This window comes from Vespa crabro, chromosome 23 (genome assembly GCF_910589235.1).
Source record: "Vespa crabro chromosome 23, iyVesCrab1.2, whole genome shotgun sequence".
Lineage (NCBI taxonomy): Eukaryota > Metazoa > Arthropoda > Insecta > Hymenoptera > Vespidae > Vespa > Vespa crabro.
Window position 1 is genome coordinate 3,870,058 of NC_060977.1, and position 24,092 is coordinate 3,894,149.

At 35.7% G+C, this 24,092-nt stretch overlaps 1 protein-coding gene across 3 annotated transcripts in view; it reads right to left on the reverse strand.

Moving 5' to 3' along the window:
- The window catches only part of LOC124431969 (Krueppel-like factor 6), a 301,934-nt gene extending 279,074 nt beyond the window's left edge, over positions 1-22,860 (reverse strand). Inside the window, exon 1 of one of the 3 annotated variants that reach the window (XM_046980403.1) lies at positions 21,274-22,860. In XM_046980403.1, the coding sequence (XP_046836359.1) occupies positions 21,274-21,375 (102 nt within the window). In that variant the 5' untranslated portion in view covers positions 21,376-22,860. The remainder of the gene's footprint in view (positions 1-21,273) is intronic. The other 2 variants (XM_046980405.1, XM_046980402.1) reach the window with 2 other exon arrangements.
- Positions 22,861-24,092: the final 1,232 nt, after the last annotated feature.

The following is a 24,092-nucleotide window of genomic DNA, read 5'->3' on the forward strand; positions in this document are numbered from 1 at the left end:
ATATGAGCCATTGATTTTGGAAGCGAGACGTCCATTTTTTCTTTTTTTTTTTTTTTTTTTTTATAAATAAAAATAAATTTTATGTTAATTTGTAAGAAGAATTAACTTTAACTATTTCTTTTCACAATATGAACTTGCAATTCATTCAAAATTCTTTTCACAATATGCGTAGGTATATAACGATTGAAAAATCGTCTGTGAAATGATCGATGAAAGAGAATATGAAGGATGGAAGGAAAAGGATCGAGGTTGGTTCTTGGGAAGAATAAAAATGGCGTCCACGGGATATTAATTCCTCGTTTAAAACGCGTGAACAGCGCTGTATAAGCGAATACTTCCGAGCGAATTCTGAGAGAAAGATTCTCGTTTGGAAATATGCCATGAAGAAAGGAAGAAGGACGAGAAGGAGGGGGATAGTCTAGAAAAAGAACAGGACGAATGAAGACTTGAGAAAGAAAGAAGAAAAAAAAGAATACGAAGTTACGGAAGCAAAGTAATAATATAAAGTAATTCTATTCTGCGTCTAGAAGGGGATATTATATCGACGAAGATCGAAGATAATTGAAAAATAAAAAGAGAAAGAGACTATTTTCCTCAATCCACTGAATGAAATGATTACAAAAAAGAAAAAGAATAAATAAATAAAAAAGACAATAGAAATAAAAGTAAAAGTTAAGAATTTGACGAAGAACATAGCAATGCGTTATACCCACTCGAATAAATCTCTCAAGCGATTAACACTAAGCTAGATATATTACATACTCACGTACATATACACATATAATGTTTCATACACATACATCACATGTGTACGTGTGCATATATATATATATATATAATAATCTGAACTCTCTCTTTTTCTCTCTCTCGGTTTAGTACTTCCCAAGTGATATAATTTTATTGACTGGAAACGTTGTTATTATGCAATAGATAGTTACTTTCGGAACAATCGAAAGATCGATCAGTCCTATCTATCTAATTACATTGATAACATCGAGTTAATGATTCGATCAGGCAGTACTATTGATAAAAAAAGAAAATAATAATCCACCCTCCAATGGATATTATAAAAATTTTGATTGAACAAAATAATCGAATAATACGTATTACAACGGAACATGAATGAATCTGATAATGAAGAAAGAAATAATTTTTTCTCGAGAACAATGACGTCTCTACTACGTGAAAAAGATAATGACAATGACGACGACGACGACGATGATGATGATGACGATGATGATATTAATGATGATGATGATGATAAATAAGAAAGTCTTTCAAGTTCCCATGAAATTCATCGTTCTTTTTTTGTCTATACTCTGCCGACATACACGCGATAGAGGAAGAGTTAGGGAAAAGGTATCGAATGGAAAAGTGTAAGAGAAAAAAAGAAAGAGAGAGAGAGAGAGAGAAATAGAGATAGAGAGAGATAAAGAAACCTTTTCACATGAGCTACGACGGTATCGTCGAGCTCAACGAGAGAGAGAGAGAGAGAGGGAGAAAGAGAGAGTCGGCGAGAGCACCAGCGCAGACCATATTATTTCACTTCGGTGACAAATTTCACGTGGAAGAGAGCAAAAAAAAAGAAAGAAAGAAAAAGAGGTGAGGTAGGATAGGTAGAAGGGTCACATGATGGCGAAGGTGGTTTGCTGAATGAGAAGGAAGAAGAGGAGGACCGACCGTTACGGAGGCGGAACGCTTCGCGATGCGAGCGTGCACAGGGCGGAAATACGGAAAACGACTGCTCCCTTTTTCCTCCATCCGCTTTGAATTACTATCATCCCACCAAGCATTGTCTATTGTGGCAAAGAATTATTTTATTATCGCTCGGTCGGCCGCTCGCGAATAACTCTCTTCTACTTTTCAACGATAGAGACATAGACAAAGACGGAAAGAAAGAGAGAGTATTAAAGAGAGATAAAGAGAGAGAAAGATAGAGCATCAGTAGATTTCCACGGTTCTGCGATTTATTGATCCCGCGAAAGAAAGCCGTAGAAACATCGAAAAACGTCGTAACGAGAGAAATCCCGGCATGATAGAGTTAAAAGAAGAGAATATGTATATATGAATTCCTCGAAAAACTATATTTATCTCGGGGCTAAACATTTAATTAGCCATTCCGAACGGCTCTTCCTTCGAACCAAGCAAAGTCTGACTATTTTTAAGGATATATCTCTTTTATCTTGCTGGAATTTTTCTTTTTTTTTCTTTTATGTTATTCATCTTATCCGATGTCGGTGTATCTTAACGATTGTTAAAATTGACCGATAACAGGGCCGAATTAACGAGGAGTTTGCCAACCTTTCCGAATTAATTAATGGTTTGTGACTTCGAATATATATATATATATATATATATATATATATATATATATACACACACAAACATATACACGCATGTGCAAAGCGGCACAAACAACGATGGCGATTGCAACTTGTTAAATCGTTGGTACGGAAAATACAGGCATCCAGTTTTGCGCTCTAGCCAGCTCGCACACGCTACTAGCAGGCAGGAAAACTCACGCCACTTGGCACGGTCGACCGATCCGTTCGACGAGGACCATTCATTTACATACCTCGTGTCCTGTAAGTTTCACGAACGTTCGAAATAATTATTACGCTTTTGCACGAGAAAGACGTTAAATAAATCGGATCTATGGATAGATCAAAAATAACGCTGAATGGTTACGTATTGCGCAAACAAAGTATAAATTCAATGGGATATATGTGTATATATTAAACGCTTATTTAAATCGATCATAAGGCTTTGGAATTTAACGTTGCAACATTGGTTGCCATCAAAAGAGCTCACCTGATGTGTTTACCAGTTTTACAGTGACGTAGAGTAACGAGATCGACGCACTGTAACGAAAACATTCTATCGTATCTGCAATATCGGTATCATGCCGCGTATCGTATTTCCTAAGGGAATAGGACAAGAGAGAGAGAGAGAGAAAGATGTGATATATATATATATATATATACATATATATATATATATATATATATATATATATACACGAGTGCATACTCGCAGTTACAACGTGTGCAAGTACGTCGAATTAATTTGAAACTACCGTCTACCGTCGTCCTATCAAGTTACACCTGTTTTTGACTTTGGTCGCCGTGTTTCGCTTAGAAAATGATACCTTGTTGTTTCTCCTTCTACACGGTGAACGATAGAGCCGTAAACGATCGATATCCAAGTTCGATTTTATCGATGAAAGCAAGTTATTCTCTATCTCCCTTTCTCTCTCTCTCTCTCTCTCTCTCTCTCTCTCTCTCTCCGTCTGTCTTTCTCTATTATGCGGTAAGAATTATATCATATAGCTAACTCCTTGACGTTAATAATAGAGATAACGTCGCGAATAGCATAAATTTCTTGGTAACGTCAATTATAACGAATGAAAGTAACGAGATACCTGTCGTCTTTACTCTTACGTTCGGATACGTTCGGGGTATAATATCCTTTAACGAGATACTTTTCGATGAGAAATATACACACAACTGGTGTATCTGTATCCATTAAATAAATAAATAAATAAATAAATAAATAAATAAATAAAATAAAATAATAATAATAATAATAAACAATAGTAATACTAAGGTAGACAATTTTGAATACCTCCAAGTATGTTCGTCGAAGAAAAAAAAAAAGAAGAAAAGAAAAAAAAACTTGTCAAACGAATAATATTATATGCAAACGCAAACGAATAATTATTGGTTCTTCCTCATCTTTCGAAACGAAATCAAACGAGACAGAGAGAGGTGAAGAGAGATAAAAAGACATATAGAGAGAGATAGAGACAGAGAGACAGACAGAGAAAAAAGAGAGAAAGAGGGAGAAAATTCGTCGACGGCAAAAGTTCGATAAATCGGGTGGTGGTAGGAGAGAAGCTTTTTCGATGCAGGTACTACGTACGCGTACTCTCGCGCGCGCGCGCGCAATGGCGCCAACACGTGGTTCGTGAAAGGCCGTGGTATCTCTGTCTTTGTTTCCCTTTCTCTTTCTATCTCTCTGTCTCTGTTTTCTCTCTCACTCTATCTCTCTCTTTCTCATGACGTTTTACGCCACTGAAGAGGCGCACGTGTGTCTCTCGCGTAGTACTCGCGAAAGAGTGCGAGAGACGCTACACACAGCCGACCGATCAATATCTGTTTTCCATCTTCTCGTTTCGATTCCAGCCACTCTATCCGCCGGCTACCACCACCACCACCACCACCACCACCGCCGCCGCCACCGCCACCACTACTATCGTCGTAGTCATAGTCGTAGTCATAGTCGTTGTCAACGAGGACAACTCGCGTGTATAATAACATAGGCTCGAAAAAGAGACCAACGCCAAAGACTTTTCGCAACTTCTATTTCGTAAAAGTCAGATGACTCGCCGACAAAAAAAATCCATGGCCAACATAGTACAAGATTTATGTTTTTCTTTTTTGCTCTCTCTCTCTCTCTCTCTCTCTCTGTCTTTCTCTTTCTTCCTTGCTTGCTTGCTTTCTTCCTTTCTTTCGTTTTCTTTCTTCATTTTTTTTTTGTTTTCTATATCGAAGGTTTTTTTTATGGTTTATGAATGATTTTCAATTTCTATCGACATTTGAATCATCTAATACAAACGAGAATTGTAATTACAATCGAAATTCATTGAATGAATTGCTTGAAAATTTATATAATCGAGAAAAATCTTTGTTTCCGACAAGAGAGAGAGAAATAGAGAGATAGATAAGTAGATAGATAGATAGATAGATAGATAGAGAGAGAGAGAGGCTATATTTTTTATTTCTTCTTCAAGTGAACGTCAATCTACTTTTATTATCTCGTAGGAATCTCAAGCATATAATTGATTGAATAAAATCAATAAAATTATGTAAACGACGAAAATCTAAGTTTCTTCGAAAAGAATTGATTTTTTTCCTCTTTGCGTTGAAAAGAAAGAGAGTGGGAGAGAGAGAGAGAATCCTTTGTTCCTTTTTATATTTATTTTTACATTCAAGAAGTCGTCTACTTACTTTTATTACATCGTAGAAATCGAACGAACAATTGATTGAATAAAATCAAGAAAATTATAAAAACGAGACAAGTCTATGCTAATGTTTCCTCTCTTCATATTAACAAATGCGATATTTTGTTCTTTTCTTTTCAAATGACACCCTCTACTCGTTATTATTATTATTATTATTATTATTACTTCTTAAGAATCATTCGCGTACAAAATTAAATTGATTAAATTAAATAAGTTTTCGCGCCAAAACAAAAGGGAAAAGGAAAAGAAAGAAGGAAAGAATAAGAAAAAAGGGGCTAAACAAAAAAAAAATAAATAAAAAAGAATTGTCTCCTCGCATTATTAAGGAACTAAAAATGTTAATTTAATCGTCTTTGAAAAATCTTTAAAATCTCACGTTCTTCTGTTTTGCGTTCTGAAAGCGATGCTGCTCGACTCTCGGTCATTGTTTATTAGCGAGATTTATCGTCTGCAACGCCTGGTAATAACACGGTACGCAGATTTATTCAGATTTCATTCATGAAATTGTGTCCTCTCTCTTTCTCTCACCCACTCTTTCTATCTCACTCACTCATTCGTCTTCCATTTCCATCTCTATCTCGCTTGATGTCTTTGGCGTTGACGTTTCGTTATTCGTACGTAGGTACGACGCACATACATACATATATATATATACTCAAATACATACATACATATGTACTTTACGAAAGGCACCGATCGCTCGAAGCTCAATAACTTTCAAACGCAGGACAGCTTTCCAATCTAGCTCATTAACATCAATGATGCTCCGTTGCAACACAAGCGGCCAGTACTACTTACTCGAGAGTTCCAATGGTTCTCATGTTCGAGAGGAAACACTTTACGCACGTTGCTTTCAGCGGAAAGAGATAGAGATAGAGATAGAAATAGAGAGAGAGAGAGAGAGAGAGAGAGAGAGAGAGAGAGAGAGAGAGAAGAGAGGAAAGAGAGAAATAATAATAATAATAGTAAGAAATATCTTTGAGACTGAAAAGACGAGAACGACGTTGTTGTCCTTGGATTCGTAGAAACGTTTAATGTTTAACCATTTGACCGTCCTCTTCTCCTCCCTCTTCCATCATTACAATTCAGAAATAGAAATGTTTATGCTAATCGATTATTACCCACGCGATCGATCGTTTAAAATGTGATCGGTTGTAAAAATAGAATGAAATTGAATATAATTTTAATATTACCACGGGAATACTTGTAACGGGATATTAGATTATTATCGTGAAACAAATGATCTGATTTGTTTTATAAATTATTTTTCTTCTTTTCCCTTCGTCTCCTCTTTTTCTTCCTCTTCTTTATAGACTATATTCCATATAGTGAATTGTGTATTTAAATAAATGGTATATACGTATCTATATACTTCATCATTTCTATAGACGTTAATATCTTTACCAAATGAAAGGATGCGTAAGTACTTACTAATTCACTTAGTTACTCACTTGAAGGTGTTAATTCGATAGCAATACATCATAACTGAGACTCTGACTCAACCGTTTCTCACGACGTTTTTTTGTCCTCGTTCGTTGCTTTTCCAGATCGTTGTTCAAAAAAAAAAAAAGAAAAAAAGAAAAAGAAAGGAAAGGGTGAAGGGGAGAAAGGAAGAGAAAAAAGTAATAAATACCAGTATCATCGTTCCCAGATGCGCTTCGAAACGAATTCCACGTTCTCGTTTGACTCGTCTTCGACGACCAACTTACGGGAAAACGTAGGAGCACCGTCCTCGCTCTTCTTACGCCTTACGACTTAAATTATCTTTCATTAAAAAGCAAAGACCTGAGAAAAACGCTTTGGAACGTCGTACCGACGAGAAGAGTTATGCAAATTTGAACGTCCAACTTGAGTTAGAAGCGTTTCTTTTTTACCTTTTTTTTTTCCTTTCCTCTTTCTTTTTTTCTCTTTTATCTTTTTTTGCTTTTTTCTCCTCTTGTTTGTTGTTTTTTTTCTCTCCCATTTTTTCTTATTACTTTCTCTCTCTCTCTCTCGTTTTTTTTATTCTTCCTATTTTACTTCGTCCGCCGACTGATTAAATAAACCCGTACAATGGAAAATTTTTTGTAAATTATTTGAAACGATTCAACAACGTAATTATATAACGACGTAATCAATTAGGAAGACATTACGTACGTATTACACGAATAATATAGTGTATCTCTTAAAATTGAAAATATTTCTAAGATTGATTTTATAATATATTAAAAAAAAAAAAATGATATCGATACCGAATTCGAAGTTAATATCGTGATTAGATATCGTATTTGTTACTTTAAACGATTAATAAAGGCCTTAAAGTTTCTCGACTAAGAGAAGGTACGTCGAACGCGTTGCAAACGGCGATTAACGGTGCTACGTTAGGTACGAGTTTAATGTATTTACAGAGCTGAAACCCATTAACGCGTGTCTGCCAGTTGTTAACGGCGTGGCTGAGCAGCCTCTACGTGAAACGACTTATCGTTTAGCTTCCGGCAATGGAGAACGACGTGACGTGGCTCGATGCAGAAGCGTTCTTCTCTAATACCAACCAGAGACAACAAAACGATCGAGCTTACCTATGTGCTAGGTATTATCTATTTCTTTTGGTTGGTTCAGCTCGGTCGGGATTTTCCACATCGATTCACGAGACTCGCAAGAAAAATATCGTGATGGAACGAAACGCTTGTAAAGTAAAAAAAAAAAAAAAAAAAAAAAAAAAAAAAAAAAAAAAAAAAAAAAAAGAGAAATAAAAAATCCTTTGCCTAAATAATACATCACAGATATTAAACAAAATATATACTAGTTTCTCAAATAAATTGTATCCTTTGTAATTGTATCGTTTGACAAAGGATATTATCATTATCCTTATTTTTTTTTTTTTTACGTAATTTAATATAATTTTTTAATGTTGATAGAATAAAAAAAGAAAAAAGAAAGAAAAAAAAATAAGTAAATACAAAAATATATAAACACATACGTATATACTTATTTACATTTGCACGACTTGAAAATAAGAAATAATGAGAAGTCTGTCTTCATACGTCTAGACTGTTACAAGAGATAGATGTAAACATTATGTTATGCGTGGTATGCTAGAAAAGTCTTATACGATTTTACGAGTCATTAAATGCAGATTGACTCTCCTGTCCTTGTCATGAATCATATTTATCGGAGAAATCGATGAATCATATTGTAGCGATATCGTGTGTGTGAGAGAGAGAGAGAGAAGGAGAGACATGATTCAAAAGAAATATTTAAAACGATATTAATGATTCAGAAATTGCGAAATCTTTTCTTAAATATTTTTTTTTTCTTTCTCGTATTTTCAACTTACATATACATACATCGGACGACACTTTTATCAACTTCAATATGAAACAAAGATTAATTGTCTTCTTGTTATCGAAAGATCGATAATTTATATCAATTTATATAATTCGATATGATAATAATAATAATAATAATAATAATAATAATAATAATAATAATAATAATAATAATAAAAAGAATACAAACGCGTAGCGAGATATGAAAAATTTGTCCTTTTTTTCTTCCAATTTTTTCTTTAATTTTTTTTTTCTTCTTTTCATAAATTACGAAAGACTACAATTACTTTGGTTGTTGTTTACTCGGTATCTTCCATTTCAATTCATTAAATTAATTTTCGCGTCGAATTATATAAAGTTTAATAAAATATACACTAGGTATTTTTCGATACGTATATATACGAATATAGAGAACAGTGGATGTACAACAATTATCGAGTAAATTTAAAAGGCAAGCATAGATACAATCTCATTAGTCATAAACGTGCCGATTCTAATTAAGGTCCTTTTTGTTTTGCCAATTGAATTTACGAGTTTATCTCGACGATACGGCCTTGAATTTAAAACGATCGATTCAGACTGACATTCGTGATCATACTCTACTAAGTTTAACACTTAATTTTATCGTTAACATTAGTTAGAACGTTTTTCAGGTATCTCTCTTTCTCGCTCTAATGATAGAAAGCTTTGATTTTACAATAAATAAAAAATTATGGAAGACAATATTGATATTGTACGAATGAATTCGTTTATCATAAGGATTCCAAGAGGGAAAAATACTTTCGTTTCATTTGACGGATGCATTTATTACATTACGTTCCTGAACGTGTCCCATTTACATTTTTATTCTTCGTGGAACTAATTAAGTATCAGTTTATGTACAATTAGATGTCCTCTTCGGAGATCATTCATACGAATGTTAAATAGAATTGTTACAACAATATTTGAATATGTATTCTTTTCATATACGAATGACGTATGATATACAGAGGCATACGTATTAACTTCCATTATCAAAAATGAAACGTAAAGAATAATTCTGTTCGTAAATAACGCTTCTATGTTTTTCCTTGAAACATTTTAATCGAATGTTACATCATATTACTCGTGACGATTCTATAAGTGTAATTAGTATGGAGGATAGGTTCGTACGTAAAAGACAAATATTTAAAATAAAAGTAAACACGATGGAAATTTTAACCTTTACGTTTCCATTCTCGATGGCATAGAGGTCGGTCTATAATGTCGGAAATAATCATTACTTGTTATGCCGATCCCAACGAGATATACATATGTATATTTTTGTATCGATAAATAAAATAGTGATATAATTAAATTGTATAATGAATTGACAAGTAAAAAATAGTTATAATTAAAACTGCAAAAATAAATATGTGAGATGGTCGAGGGCTGAAATTAATTGAAATGAAAAATAATAAGATGATCTAAAAGAGAGAAAGAGAGAATAAAAAGTTCATTGACCTCAACATTGTATGTATTCCATGGCTACGTTTAACGATCCTAAAATTGTTTTGTTTCCAACATATTTTCTTATGAGAAAAGAGACAAAATATATCAAGATTGAGATAAGAATCTGTTACTTATACAGATTGATTATAAAATAAGAAAATGTTTTTTAGAAGCGATAAAAAAAAAAATATACATATATACATTAAAAGAAGTTTCGTGATATATTTTAAGAATATGAAATCTGAAAAGAAACCTAACTTTCCCGATAAAACTGAAAGTTTAATGATTTTTTTTTCGTGTTTATAGAAGATCCATTTTATTTTTTTAATTCATTAAATATTTTAATCGATAATCTTAATAAAAGATTATTAAAACTTTATTAAAAAATTATTAAGCAAAAGTCTAAGGCTAAAGTTAATAATTAACGAGATATTAGCACGTATAATTATATAACCACATTTTTAATTGTAAGCGATCTTAAGACGTAATGAAAAAATGAAAAAACGTACAAAACAATTTAAAAATAAGTTCATTTACTATCTTATTAATAATTATTTTTATATAAAAAAAAAAAGAGGGTTAAAATTAATTTACAAGAAGAAATTTTGAAGTTTGTTTTCTCGTACGCACAATCGACATCCTGAAACATTTCTTAACATATTTCTGTTTTCATGGCTTCTAACTGAAGAAAACATTTGATTGGCCGTTAATTCATAATCAATCTGTAAATACGAACGAAGAATTAAAAAAAAAAGAAAAAAAAAAAGAAGGAAAAAAAATAAATAAAACTATCAAATCTTCGTTCCAATCGTCCTAATCTAAAATTGTTCGACATAAATAAATTCGTATAGTAAAGTAGGAATGTTAATAACTATCGGTTAATGGATTTGTAAGTTGTATAGTTAAACGGGGGAGTTGTATAGTTAAACTATGACTGACGTATTCACGTACGTAGTACATACATGCAGCATTGAACGCGCTAATGAATAAACTTTCGTAAATCTCGGCAAGTAATTTACGCTTTACGGCTAACCAGATAGCGTCGCTCTTCTAATAGAATTCGATGCTATGGAGAAAAACTATGAATTTCTTTTTATCCAGGACAAGGATCCGCAATATCCTTTTTCTCCATTTTATTTCGATATTGAGAGCAAACGCTGAACCGTGCCGTGCCGTGCCGTGCCGTGCTGTGCCGTGCTAGATGCACAAACGCAGAGGACAAGCGACGATGAAGCTTCGTGTAAACAGAGCAACGTACAAACGAAGCGTTCGCTAGCCGTACCAAAAAATATCCGAAAAGCATGCAAATATATTCCTCGGTAGGATATGGAGATTTTATTTGCGAAGAAAGTCAATTCGGCCTCCGTTCGATAGATACGAAACGGGAAGCGTTAACGAACGGACGTTGTGTCATACAAAACAAATAGGAACCACACCCCATCTCCACCCCCCCTTCTTCTACTTCTTCACCACAACCACCACTATCACCATCATCACCCATTTGCCATTCTTACGAATACAGAAGAAACTTGAAGGATTGTTATTTCAGTATATCTCAAAGAAATCATCTCTATAAATTTAATACGTATCTATGGATATGAAATCTTTTAAATGGAATAATTTTTCCAAGGAAGAAGAGAAGAAAAACTTTTATGTCGATTCTACAATTTTGTTCAAAAATTAATATTAAAAGTAAATGGGCATACTCGTGAATTAACGAAACGTAATGTTTCATTATATCGGTCAACGTAATGTTGAGAAAATCGAGCAAATTGAAATTATCGCGATTAATTGATAGCACAGAGTGCAATATTCAAGTTTGAAGAATATAATTTACAATTTTGGCCTAGAAACGTAAGAAATTTCTTATATTTTTCTAACGATATAACGAATATAAATATAAAAGACTAATTTTATTTTATTTTTTTCTTTCTTTCTTTCTTTAACAACGAATATCGTATTTCTCGTAAAGAATTTATAAGATAGAACTCTCTTCTACGTAATTCAAAAGCTAAAGGGTTGATTACAACTATTCCTCTTATCAGTTTGAGATCAACTTCATCGGACTCTTACAACTTCGTATATTAATCGTATCTAGAGGAGAGATACGTCCTGAATACCTTCATCTAGCTATCGACGTAAGACCATAATACGTAAGTCGTAACGATGAAAAATTTCGTAAGGATGAAATTCTTAAGGTTTTATGTCTTACGTTTTTATATCGATGCGTGCGTGAACGTTTTAAGAATTCTTCAAGATTGGTTTACGATGATATCACACGTCGGCTATGATAAAGTTTATCGCACATACATTTAACTATACATACATACAAACACACATATACATGCATATACACAAAATCGTAACTTTGTATATATGTACACACACACACACACACACACAAACACAGCATAGACACAGTCGAGTTGAGTTAAGTCGAGTTTATCGCACATACATTTAACTATATATACATATATACAAACATAGATACATACATATCATACCATACATACCATACATTCATGTACATATATATACATGTATGTATATATGTATATTGATATACAATTCGAAGACATGAACGAACGAGATATGAACGCCTCGTTCGTTAACGTTTCATTTCCTGTATCTACTTTGAGTTGCGAGTAGTAACAGGCAATCGTCTTAAAAGGTTCGCGATCCTTGCTTAGCCGAGAACGTAAAGCAAAAGCGAAAGGAGCTCAACGGATTTGGAGAGTAGCACCAAAGAGATAACAGTTATTCGTTCTTATCCGCAAATCTAAAGTTTCGAGCGCGTATTTCGCATGTAGGTAGATAGGTTCTCATCTTGAAATCGCAAACGCAGAGAGAGAGAGAGAGAGAGAGAGAGAGAGAGAGAGAGAGTCCAGTAATATTTCAAATCATTCTCGGAGCTTCTCCTGAGTTGCCGAGCATCAAAAGCGAAGCCTTATTGAAACAATGTTTATCAAAGAGCCAGAGCTACGCGGCAAAGGTGACCCTTCAAAAGATGCAAAGGCTTAATATCCTCCTCTCGAGTACCTAAGGACGAACTTTGATATTACGTCGTCACTTGATTTAATTACCACGACGTTGCACTTTACCGACCATGAAGAAGAACGTTTAAATGTATTGCACCAGACACCTAGAAAGGAAAAAAACCATCGATCGACCGACCGATCAAGTCGATCGTCACGAACGAGAAAGGTAACGCATTTGACGAGAGGCAATATGCGAATACATCTTCAACATCTCTATAGGCACGAGAAAAAAGGAATGAAGGAAAAAGATAGATAGATAGATAGATAGATAGATAGATAGTTAGATAGATAGAGAGAGAGAGAGAGAGAGAGAGAGAGAGAGAGAGAAGCACTGATAATTTCATGATAAGAGAGATATATTCTCCTTTTTTGTCGCTACCTTTATTTCTCGAATAATCTAACCACTTCTACACGGTGAACTCGACAAAACGAGCACGAAATTTGTCAGGGCGATCAAATGCAGCGAACGAAAATCGAGAAAGAGAGAGGGAGAGAGAGGGAAAGAGAAAAAAACAGAGAAATAGAGGAAAGAGGACCAATTTGTGTTTATCGGTCCTTTGTTTCCCTTTTTCGTTTCCTACCAGCACCATCATACCCTTCCTCCTCTTTCGTCGATACCTTCCCCTCTCTTCCTTCTCTCCCTCTTCCTCTTCCCCTCCTCCCATCACCACACCGTCGATAATTTCGCTCGCGCCATCGGACAAACGAACAATGTTTTGTATCCGACCAGCCACGTTGTTGTTGTCGGCGCGCACGCTCATTGCGAACGGCAGATCTCGAAAAGCGCGTTAATTCGAGCGTGACTATCTCCGCAAATGTCCAACCCCCGATTTTACCCTTCCCCCTTCCTCACCCCCCCCCCCCCCACAACTCCCCCCACCCATTCCCGACGAAACGGTCAACTATTACCGCTAGGAGCGACCGTTTGTTCGACATCAAGTTGTTTCCTTTGATACTTTCGTTCAAATCGGCCACCCGATATGCCTGTTGTTCAACCCTTTTCGAGCTGAACGAACGACGATAAGCAAGTGAGACACATATCCGTGTGAGAGAAAATGAGGGAGACATGAAAATAAACAAAAAAAAAAAATAAATAAATAAAGGAAGAGAGAAGAAAAAATACGTAATTTCTTTCCGCGAATATTTTTTTTACCTACGAGTAAGGTAAATAGATCAAAATGTGCATAATAGTAGAAAGCAAAAGAAAGTATAAAAATAGATAATAATAATAATAAAAAGACGAAGTAATAGTCGAATCAAAGTACATAGTAGTACCGATATAGACTATTTAAATAACAACAAATAAGAAAAATACAAGAATACATAATGATAATATATGCGAAGTGCGTAAAGAGAAATAAAGAAATAATTGATTTTTTGTAGATATTTAAAAGGTGCGGTACGAAAGAAGAATAAAAAAAAAAAAAAGAAAAAGAAAAGAAAAGATAAAAAATCATAAACAACGTAGTACAAACTAATACGTACTACACTCCGATCATAGTAATAGTGATATGGTTTTAAAATAATAGGAAGAAAAAGACAAAGTAATATTTATATAATAGTTGTTACGTAGTATACAAAGAGAACCATGTATATAATTTATTTTAAAATTAAAAATCATATATATATATATATATATATATATACGTATGTATATAGTACAAAATGATAGACAGTATATTCCAATCGTAGGAAAATGAACGGAGTATTAAACTGAAGCAAGAAAAATACAAAAGTAACCGTACATGTAGCAATGTAAAAAAAGAAAACAAAAAAGCAAAAACAAATATAAAATAGGAAAAAAAAAGAAAAGGAAAGAGAAAATAAAAAAATGTCTAAATCGAACGATCGGATCACGCACTCGTGTTTATCTCGAGTGCGTGATCCACTCTAAAGCAATAACTGTGTTATTTCCATGAGAAGAACTAACCATGCCGGACTTAAAACTTCGATAAGACGTGAATCAAGCGGAACGTTTTAAAGTCACGGTGTGTCTACCGCAAACGACGACCGGTCTCCCCGATCACTTTACCTTTTTCCTTCTTTTCTAAGCCGCTTTCCCTCAACGACGATCAACCTTAATATCGTCCTCCTTTTCTTTCTCTCTCTATCTATCATTTTCAACGATAAGACGATTCCGTTATGAATAATTCTTTCTGTTCTAACCACGATGATCTCAATTGGTACTAACCATTTTACACAAACTATCGCACAAAGTATCGATATAAAACCAGTTTAGTCCCCCCAGTTTCCAAATGTTCTCATTCCGATAGTAATAAAATTTCTAAGCTAACCTAGAACTACGATAGGTAGATAGATAAAAGCAAACCAGTGAGCAACCGAATAACCATACAACCAAACAACCATGGAACCAAGTAACCGAACAAGCAAGTAAGCAAGCAAGAAAGCAAACAAACAAGCAAGCAAAGCGAGCGAGCGAACGAGCGAGCGAACGAACGAACGAACGAGCAAGCAGCCGCAAGCAGTCGCGAGATCCAACGGATAATATTTCTCCCTTGGCCCAGCGTAATAGCGGTAGGGTTAATAGATCCATCTTACGAGTGACCCAGCTATGATGAACGAGGGAACGCAGAGTGTACGTGAATCTAAAGAGAAAGAAAGAAAGAAAAAAAGAAAGAGAGAGAGACGAGAGCTAAAGAGCTGCAAGGATCGTTCTGGCTGGTGCGCAACATACGACAGAAAGAGAGAGAGAGAGAGAGAGAGAGAGAGAGAGAGAGAGAGAAGAGAGTGCGGGACATAAAACTGAATTCCACGATGGTGAGCATGCCGCTAGCAGAACTCAGAAATAACCGTCGCGGCGTGCTCGTTTCCAAATGGTCGCACGCCGACGCCGCACGCATGGAAAGAAAGAAAAAAAAAAAGGAAATAGTAAAAAAGAAAAAAAAAAAGAAAAAAAAAACAACGACGAAAAGAAAATTACACTCACATGAATAGTAACGCAAAATTTTCATTCCGAACGAGAAACGTTCCAACTTAGTAAGTAACTATATAAGATTTCGTCGAAATTGTTGATCTGGCCAGAAAGAAGAAAGAGAAGAAGAGAAAGGGGGGAAATAGTTGACGGTAGCAATGGCAATGGCGGTGGAGGTAGGTAGCGGTGACGGTGGTGGTGACGGTCGTGGTCGAAGAAGGAGAATCATGCAGTCAGAAAAGGAGGTTGTGCCATCGAAGGTTAACAATGCCACGTTCCGCAGCCGCGGCTACAATGGCATCTTTCGCATCACTCACATTGCGGCCCATTGTACCGGCAAACCATTGTTTCTCGTCCCATTGCGCGCACCGTGGACCAGGACAGAGGATAAGGGAGGAGAGGGTGGATGAGTCGCAGAAGGAGAGAGAGAGAGAGAGAGGAAATACGAAGAAGAGTACCAGCGAGCCGTGTTCGAAACAAAAGAGTTACGTCAGGCTCATTCACCAAAAACGCCTTTGTGCGTTTGGATATTCTTATTCTAATGCACACGCGGAGTAGGACGAGAAAAAGAGATAGAGAGAGAGAGAGAGAGAGGGGTAGTTTTAGTGACGGTAGTAGTGGTTTAGGTAAAGAGTACGGGGGAGATGAGATAGAGGGAAAACGCGGCACTCGGTCGAGTCACTCGGTCGCCCGGTATGCGCCGTTTAAACGCGACGAGAAAATTGCCTCTTCCTTCCGCTCGATGCGCACTCGTCTGCTGCATCGACGCGCGCCTTTCTCATCCGAGTCCTGGAAAATCATTCGATGTCGTCCTTTCGCCGCCATTAACGAAACCCTTTATCTTCCGTCCTAATGAAATGCGACGGATTAAAAAAGAAAAGAAAAAAAGAAAAGAAAAAAAAGAGAGAGAGCGAATAGAATCGGATTAACGTATTTAATGTATCGCGATTTAGATAAGTTACGTTACTTCTTTTTCTTTTTCTATATAAATGATACACGAGATAATTAACATTGTAATATTTAATTTCTTTGAATTAGACGTTTTTTATGTATATGTTCGATTTATTAAATTTCACGCATGTACGTAACGTTAACAATAACCTTTCTTTCTTCATTCGTTTTTCTTTTTTTCTTTCTTTTTTTTTTTTTTCTTTCTTTTCGACCAAACAATTCTGATTAGATTCCATTCGAATCGATTCGATTTTTTTTCTGCTTTTGATATCTCCATCCGTTCTCGCCCGTATAGAATTGCGCTTATATCTTGAAAGTAATTTTTTGTTTCTTTGTTTTTCTTTTTGTTCTTTCTTTCTTTTTTGTTTTTTTCTTCTTTTTTTAAATAAAATTGTTTTCTATAGATTTATTATATTTAATAAACGAAGTGTCACGTTACAAACGCATCGCATTGTATGTAACGTCCCATTGCAAAGGACAAATATATAAAATTTAGAGTAATTGATCGACAAAACGACATCATCGAATTCGACATATAGATGGTGAAAAATTTTGCAATTGTTTTTTTCTTTTTTTTTTTTTTTTCATCATCGATACTAACGATATACATCTACGTTCGACAACGTTCGGTAAACGAAAATCGAATCGAGGAAAAAGTTATTTTCGGGGCAGAATATATCTACCGCAAGTTGGTTGAATAACTTTCATTTCAATAGTGTTTCCACTAGTTCCACTAGAGAGAAGGATCCGTGACAGTATGAAGTCCTATCAAATATACGATATATAAAGTTCGATCGTAGCAAACAATATAAATATTAAATTTCAATGTACAAAACACACCATCCGATATTATTCCGTTGGTTTCACGATGTTTTCCCTGGAGATACATACGCTTCGATCGTTCACGAACGTTTTTGGCGGCATCGAAATATTTTGTGCGAAACTTACGGCCTCGCGGAAGAAAATATCTAAATATAATAGATTTTATGTCGTCTATTATTTCTTTTGTCATCTTCGAGCTTTTTAAAAATTTCTTTTCAGAAAAACGTACTATATATATATACCTTTGGGACGCGTTCGTATCGATTGTGCTCTACTTCTTCTTCTTTTCCTTCCCTTGCTTTTTTTTTGTTTTCGTTTTCGTTTTTGTTTTCCTCTCGATCTGCACGCATATCTCTGACCCAGTAAAAATTATTCATCCTCCTTTTGTTCGAGATGATACTTGCGTTACCATTACCTCTCTTGCCCTCTCTTTCTCGTCTTCCTTTTTCGTAATTCTGCTTTTTTTTGTTCGTTTTTTCTTTTTTTACACGATAAATAACAATCGCATCGCATCGCTTGCTCGCGATGGCACGGGCAAATCTCGAGGGTGAACCAGAGACTACTATGTGCGATTTTTGAATAAAACACGAAAACGAAACGCGAGACGAACGAGAGAGAGAGAGAGAGAGAGAGAGAGAGAAAAGGAAGAGAAAATAAAAACAAAAAAAAAGAAAGAAAAAACCCAAACAAAAACAAAAAGCTATGCACTTCCGAACCATTTTTACCATCGATATATATCTACAGGACAGAACGTGAACGTTGGCGTTATTTCCGTTTGTATGGAAATATCCCGTAAAATGACTAACTGTACATGAGATAACGAATGGCTGATAAGTACAACGACGTTTAAACACCGTCGTTAAATAAATCTCGAAAAATGTCGGAAACCATTATTCATCACGTATAATTAACCATTCTGTATTTCTACGCACGTTTATAACTGAAAACTAATTATCCGTCTGTTCCGAACCAAGTCCTTACAAACGTATCAGAGATTATTACCTGAATATATATATATATATATGTATATATATATATATATATATATATATGCATACTCGACCAAATACCGAAATCGAACATGTCGACGAGTACCAAGCTAATTGCGATCGAAATTCTCAATTTAGATGTACGCAGACATATACGCAAACTGTTTAATACTACTTACATGTAATATAACGGAACAATTTTACGTGCTAATATTTGAATATATATAAAAAAAAAAAAAAAAGAAAAATCGTAGGATTAAAATTACCACAGAAAGATATCGAAAGGGAGTAGAAAAGAGAAAAAGAACTAATAATAACATTTAAACGATTGAAAAGAGAAAAGATGAAAAAAGAAGAAAGCACAAAAAAGAAAAATAAACTTGGATAATTCAAAAAAACGGTAGTCAATTTTTGATCGTACGGCGAAAAAAATGAATATCATTGGAGATAAGAGATATTAAAAAATTCTATATAAGTTTCTCATTGCATTTATAAATTTATTTGCAATTAGTAATGCATCATTTCTTTTGATCGATCGATCAATCGGTGACATTAGATTTATTATACAAATCGGCATGTCGGCAACATAGACGCGAGTGCATACGATAAACGAGACAGAGAGAGGTAGAAAGAGAGAGAGAGAATGAAAGAGTGAGAAAGAGAGAGGGGGGAAAGAAAGAGAGAGAGAGAGAGAGAAAAACGTAATAAGCCTTCAAAGTTGTATAACGAGCGATCAAAGTACGTAACAGGCAATATACGATCATATCGATCAGATCGATTAGATCGATCGATCGTTCGTTCGATCCTTCATTTTCCACAAATATTTAATAATTCGTCGACACGTCTCGCGTTTACGACGACGCATGAGATATTTGATATCGTCGGCGAAACAAGCGAGTATACGCGTTTTATTCGCGAATTAATTTACCCGCTAAAACAAATAATTCAGCTCTACGCCATCGTGCACTCTCACCGCAAAAGGTCGACCTAACTCTGCTCTGTGACTCGGGTCTACGAGGTTATATCGAAACAATGTACACATACACACACATATATATATATATAATGTGTGTGTGTGTCTGTGTGTATTACCTATATCGTATTGTTAAACGCGTCAGGAAATTGTGAGAGGATAATTAAAGCCGGTTACCTAGTACTACTATATCGAAATGAAAAATAGTTCATAGTAATTACAATGTATTGAGAAAACATAATTATATAATTTACATACATCGATATATATTGTTGTAATAAATAATTTATATTACATATAATATATGTAAATAATAATATTTCGTACAATAGATTCTAATATTTTTTCCTTTTCTTTTAATTTCAATTAAATCGAACGACGATGCAATAAGCTAAAGAACGCAAAACATATATACACACATATTATATATATGTGTGCGTGCGTGTGTATTTATGTGTATGCATATGTATTTAGGTATGTATATTATAATGTCATCGATTTATTGCGTCGTCGACCGACAGTTCGCTTTCTCCGAACGATTTCGGGTTAATTGCAATCGAAGGAACTATAATAATCTCGACGTTGAATATTGCTGTAGGGTCGAGAGCTAGCCGACTAGATAGATGAATTTTTTAAAAATAACACGATTAGTTATGAAAGGGTAGAAAAAAAAATAAAGAAAAAAAGAAAACATATGGGAAAAAAAATAACGATAACTACAATAATAATAATAGCAACCTATAGAAACATACGTAATAATATTTGAAAATCGAAGGCTATTACGATTTAAATCTTCGATCGAGGAGATTAGAAATTAGGAATATGGAATTATCTCTCGTAAAAGAAAAAGACGAAAATATCTGTCATTAGACAGACAGATAGAAAGAGAGAGAGAGAGAGAGAGAAACGAAAAGCACAATATTCTTGTCTGAGATGCGGCGAATGCAGGGCGAACGTCTCTCTCTCTCTCTCTCTCTCTCTCTCTCTCTTTCTCTTTCTCTTTCTCTCTTGCGTACGAGGCAGCTCACTCGCTCTTGTCGGCCCGGATCGGCGTAAGGTCATTGCACACTCGTAAACAAACGGGACGCGCGGCGTCTATGGTACCGACCCGGCGCGTCACTGAACGTACTCACCGACCTATTACACTCGAGCCAAGGTCGTTCCGTCATAGTCCTAGTCCTCGTATCGGGAATCGATTCAAAGTGAGAGAGAGAGAGAGAGAGAGAGAGAGAGAGAGAGAGAGAGAGAGAGAAAGGAGATAAATTCTTCGTATTTTCCGTATTGATGATAATTAATCTCTCTCCGGTTCTATTTCATAAATGAGAGTAGTATAGAAAGATATGCAATTATTTTATATGATATGTAAAGAAAGAAAGGAGAAGAAGGAAAGAAAGAAAAAATAGAAATAAAAATGATCCATTCTGTCCCGTGTCTCGTTATATATATATATATATATATATATATATATATATATATACGAGTGTGTGTGTGTATATTTTTTTTCTTAAATTGCAAAATAATGACTGATAAATATCGACCATTATCTCTCGGAAGCGCCATTGGTGGTGTGGATGAAAGATAAAAAAAAAAGAGAATAAGGAAAAAAAAGAAAGTATAAAAAGGGAGAAAAAACACGATGAAATGAAAGATAAAAAGAAGATAGAAAAGGCGGACAGTTTACTAAAGAGGAGGAAAAAATAAAAAGAACAAAGGAAGAAAAAGAAGAAGAAGCAAAAGAAGAAGGAAAAAAGTCAGAGCTCGACTTACCTGTTGCCAGTGATCCTCGAGCGACGGCTGGGCCGAAAAGTATCCGGTATCGTGTATGTCCTGCAACTCCCTAAATATGTTCCCGCTCGGCAGGATATCCATGGTTACGTGACGTCGTTGTGTTGACTTTATTTCTCTTTCCTTCTTATTCGTCGTTCTTCGAAGAACAAGTTTGCTTAAGTTTCGTAGACGATCACAACGGTGAACATGGAGATAACGATGGAAATAGAAAAAAAAAAGGGAGAGAGAAAGAGAAAGAGTGAGAGAAATAGATAGATAATGACAATGAGAAAAGTAAAAAGGAAGGAGGACTTTGTAGACTAGAGCTAATAGCTGCGAGAAATAACGACGATGGCAACGATGAAAATAACGACGATGACGATGACAATGACGACGACTATATACGACGCACAATAACCAAAACTTGATGCCCGATCACTGATCGTCGCACGAGTAATCGCGGATTTTTTTTATCACGCGCACGTTTATATAGATATATATATATATATATATATATATGTGTGTGTGTATTTATATATAGAGATATATATATGTATATATTTCTTTTTTAGACGAACCAACAACTACTACTACACGTTATTAGGAACGGCACGTTTCGGCACGCACACGTGCGCGTAACATCGAAGAAGAAACAACACCCGGTAACTTCTTCCTGCTTGCTTGCTTGTTTCTTCCCCTTCTTCTTCTTCTTCTTTTCTCCTCTTCCTCTTTTCCTTCCTTTTTCGTCTTCTTCTACTTCTCCTCAGTTTCCTCTTCTACTTCTTCTTCTTCCACCTCCTCCTCTTCTTTGCCTTTTCGATCGATACTCCCACGAGCGGCAAGAGTACGATTTATTCGATGCTGACACACTTCCTTACGCGTCGCACTCTTTCAGAAAAGGATGACAAAGATAGGGATAGAAGGATAAAGACAGATAGACAAACAGACAGACAGAAAGAAAGAGAAAGATAGATAGATAAAGAGGGATGTAGGAAAGAGATAGAACGCGCGGGCAAACTTCACTGTGCGACGACGCGACGACGACGCTCTGTCTGCTTCGAGTGGCGTCGCGTACACGAGTCACTCGCGCCAGTATCCATCATACGAGCGACGAGAAGTGTGCCCCTGGCTCGTATCAATCAGTGAGCTGAGAGCAAAGAGTAGAAAGAGAGAATGAGAGAGTGAGAGAGAGAGAGAGAAAAAGAGAGAGTGTTGTACTTTCTTCTCGTAACGTTTAACCAAAACAGTTTAACGGAATGAATAATAATAATAATAATGAGAAAGATAGATAAAGAGGGAGAGAGAAAGAGAGAGAAAGAGAAAAAGAGAGAGAGAAAAGGAGAAGGACACCGTAGAAACAAACGTCAAAATGCCGGCGACGGATAGGAGCGTTGTAGCCGTGCTCGTTCTTCTTCGTCCCTTGTCAGACAACGATGAGGAATCTCTGTCGTTTGGTCCTCGTGACGACGACGACGACGACGACAACGACGACGACGACGACGACGAGGACGATGACGATGACGATGACGACGAAGTCAATTACTTTGTTATTGTTTTCACATCAAAAAAAAAAAAAAAATTAAATGGAGAGAGATAGATTTCCTTCTTCTTATTTTCCTTTTAATCCTTTTAAATATCTCCTCCACCTTCTCTCTCTCTCTCTCTTTCTTTCTCTCTCTCTCTCTCTCTCTTTCTCTCTCTCACGACGTTCTCGTAAACGTCATACACTGGGAGACACGCGCGGATCGCGTCTACCCCCACTACCTCTTTGAAAAGCCGGCTTTTCCGAATTCCGCGTGCGTTCGCGCGTATATATTTACATATATATATATATACGTTTATTGGTGGATCGTAGATGTAGATGTAGATATAATATATATATTTCTTTTTTATTTCTTTCTATTTCGTGTGTGTATATATATTTATATATATATATATATATGTATATGTCGAGAGAGATGTAAATATATATATATATATATATATATATGTGTGTGTGTGTGTGTGTATATACGTATATCACTTTCCTTCCTCGACGCGAAAACCGAGCTCGATCGACCGCGCGAGAGATCAAAAGAGACGGCAACCGAGGACGCCGGGGACGGCTTTGGAGGAAGAAGAAACGCGCTGCATCAGAGAGATATATGTATTCTTTGCGCTCTCGACACACACTACTCCGCTAGGGACCGACGTGAAAACCCGAGCGGCGGCAAACCGTACAAACCCTTCCGCGCGAGCGCCGAAGAGTGACTGACGTTCCCTTGCCATAAGCGCCGTGCGACGATACCCGAACACGACCGAGCGGCTCCGAACGTTGCGTTCGTGTCTCGCCGGCGACGCGACCGCCGACCGCACGACGTCCCCGTGGCAGCACTGCTCGGTAGCGTCGCGACGCCCGGACACACTATTTCCTTCTCTCTCTCTAAAACGCACATACCTACGCATGCTCCTTTTCTTTTTTTCTCCTCTTTCTCTTTCTTTCTCTCTCTCTCTCTCTTTGTCTCTCTCTCTATATCTCTCTCTGTCTCTCTTTACAAAAGCAGATTTCTTTTATCTCTTCTTTTTTTTTTTTTTTTTTTTTTCTTTTTTAATGAATTTCATCTAACGAAAAATTATCGTGTTCGTTCCTTTTCGTTCTTAATTTTCCTTTTTGTTTTATTCTTCTTCTACTTTCTTTTTTCTTTTTTTTAGCAAGAAAAAGAAGAACTTTTTTCTCCTCATACTCATACCGTTTTTATTGTTTTTATTACTGGCCCTTTTATCGTTTTAATTTAATCGGCATTAGTATAATACCGCTAATAACATTCTATTTTTCTCTT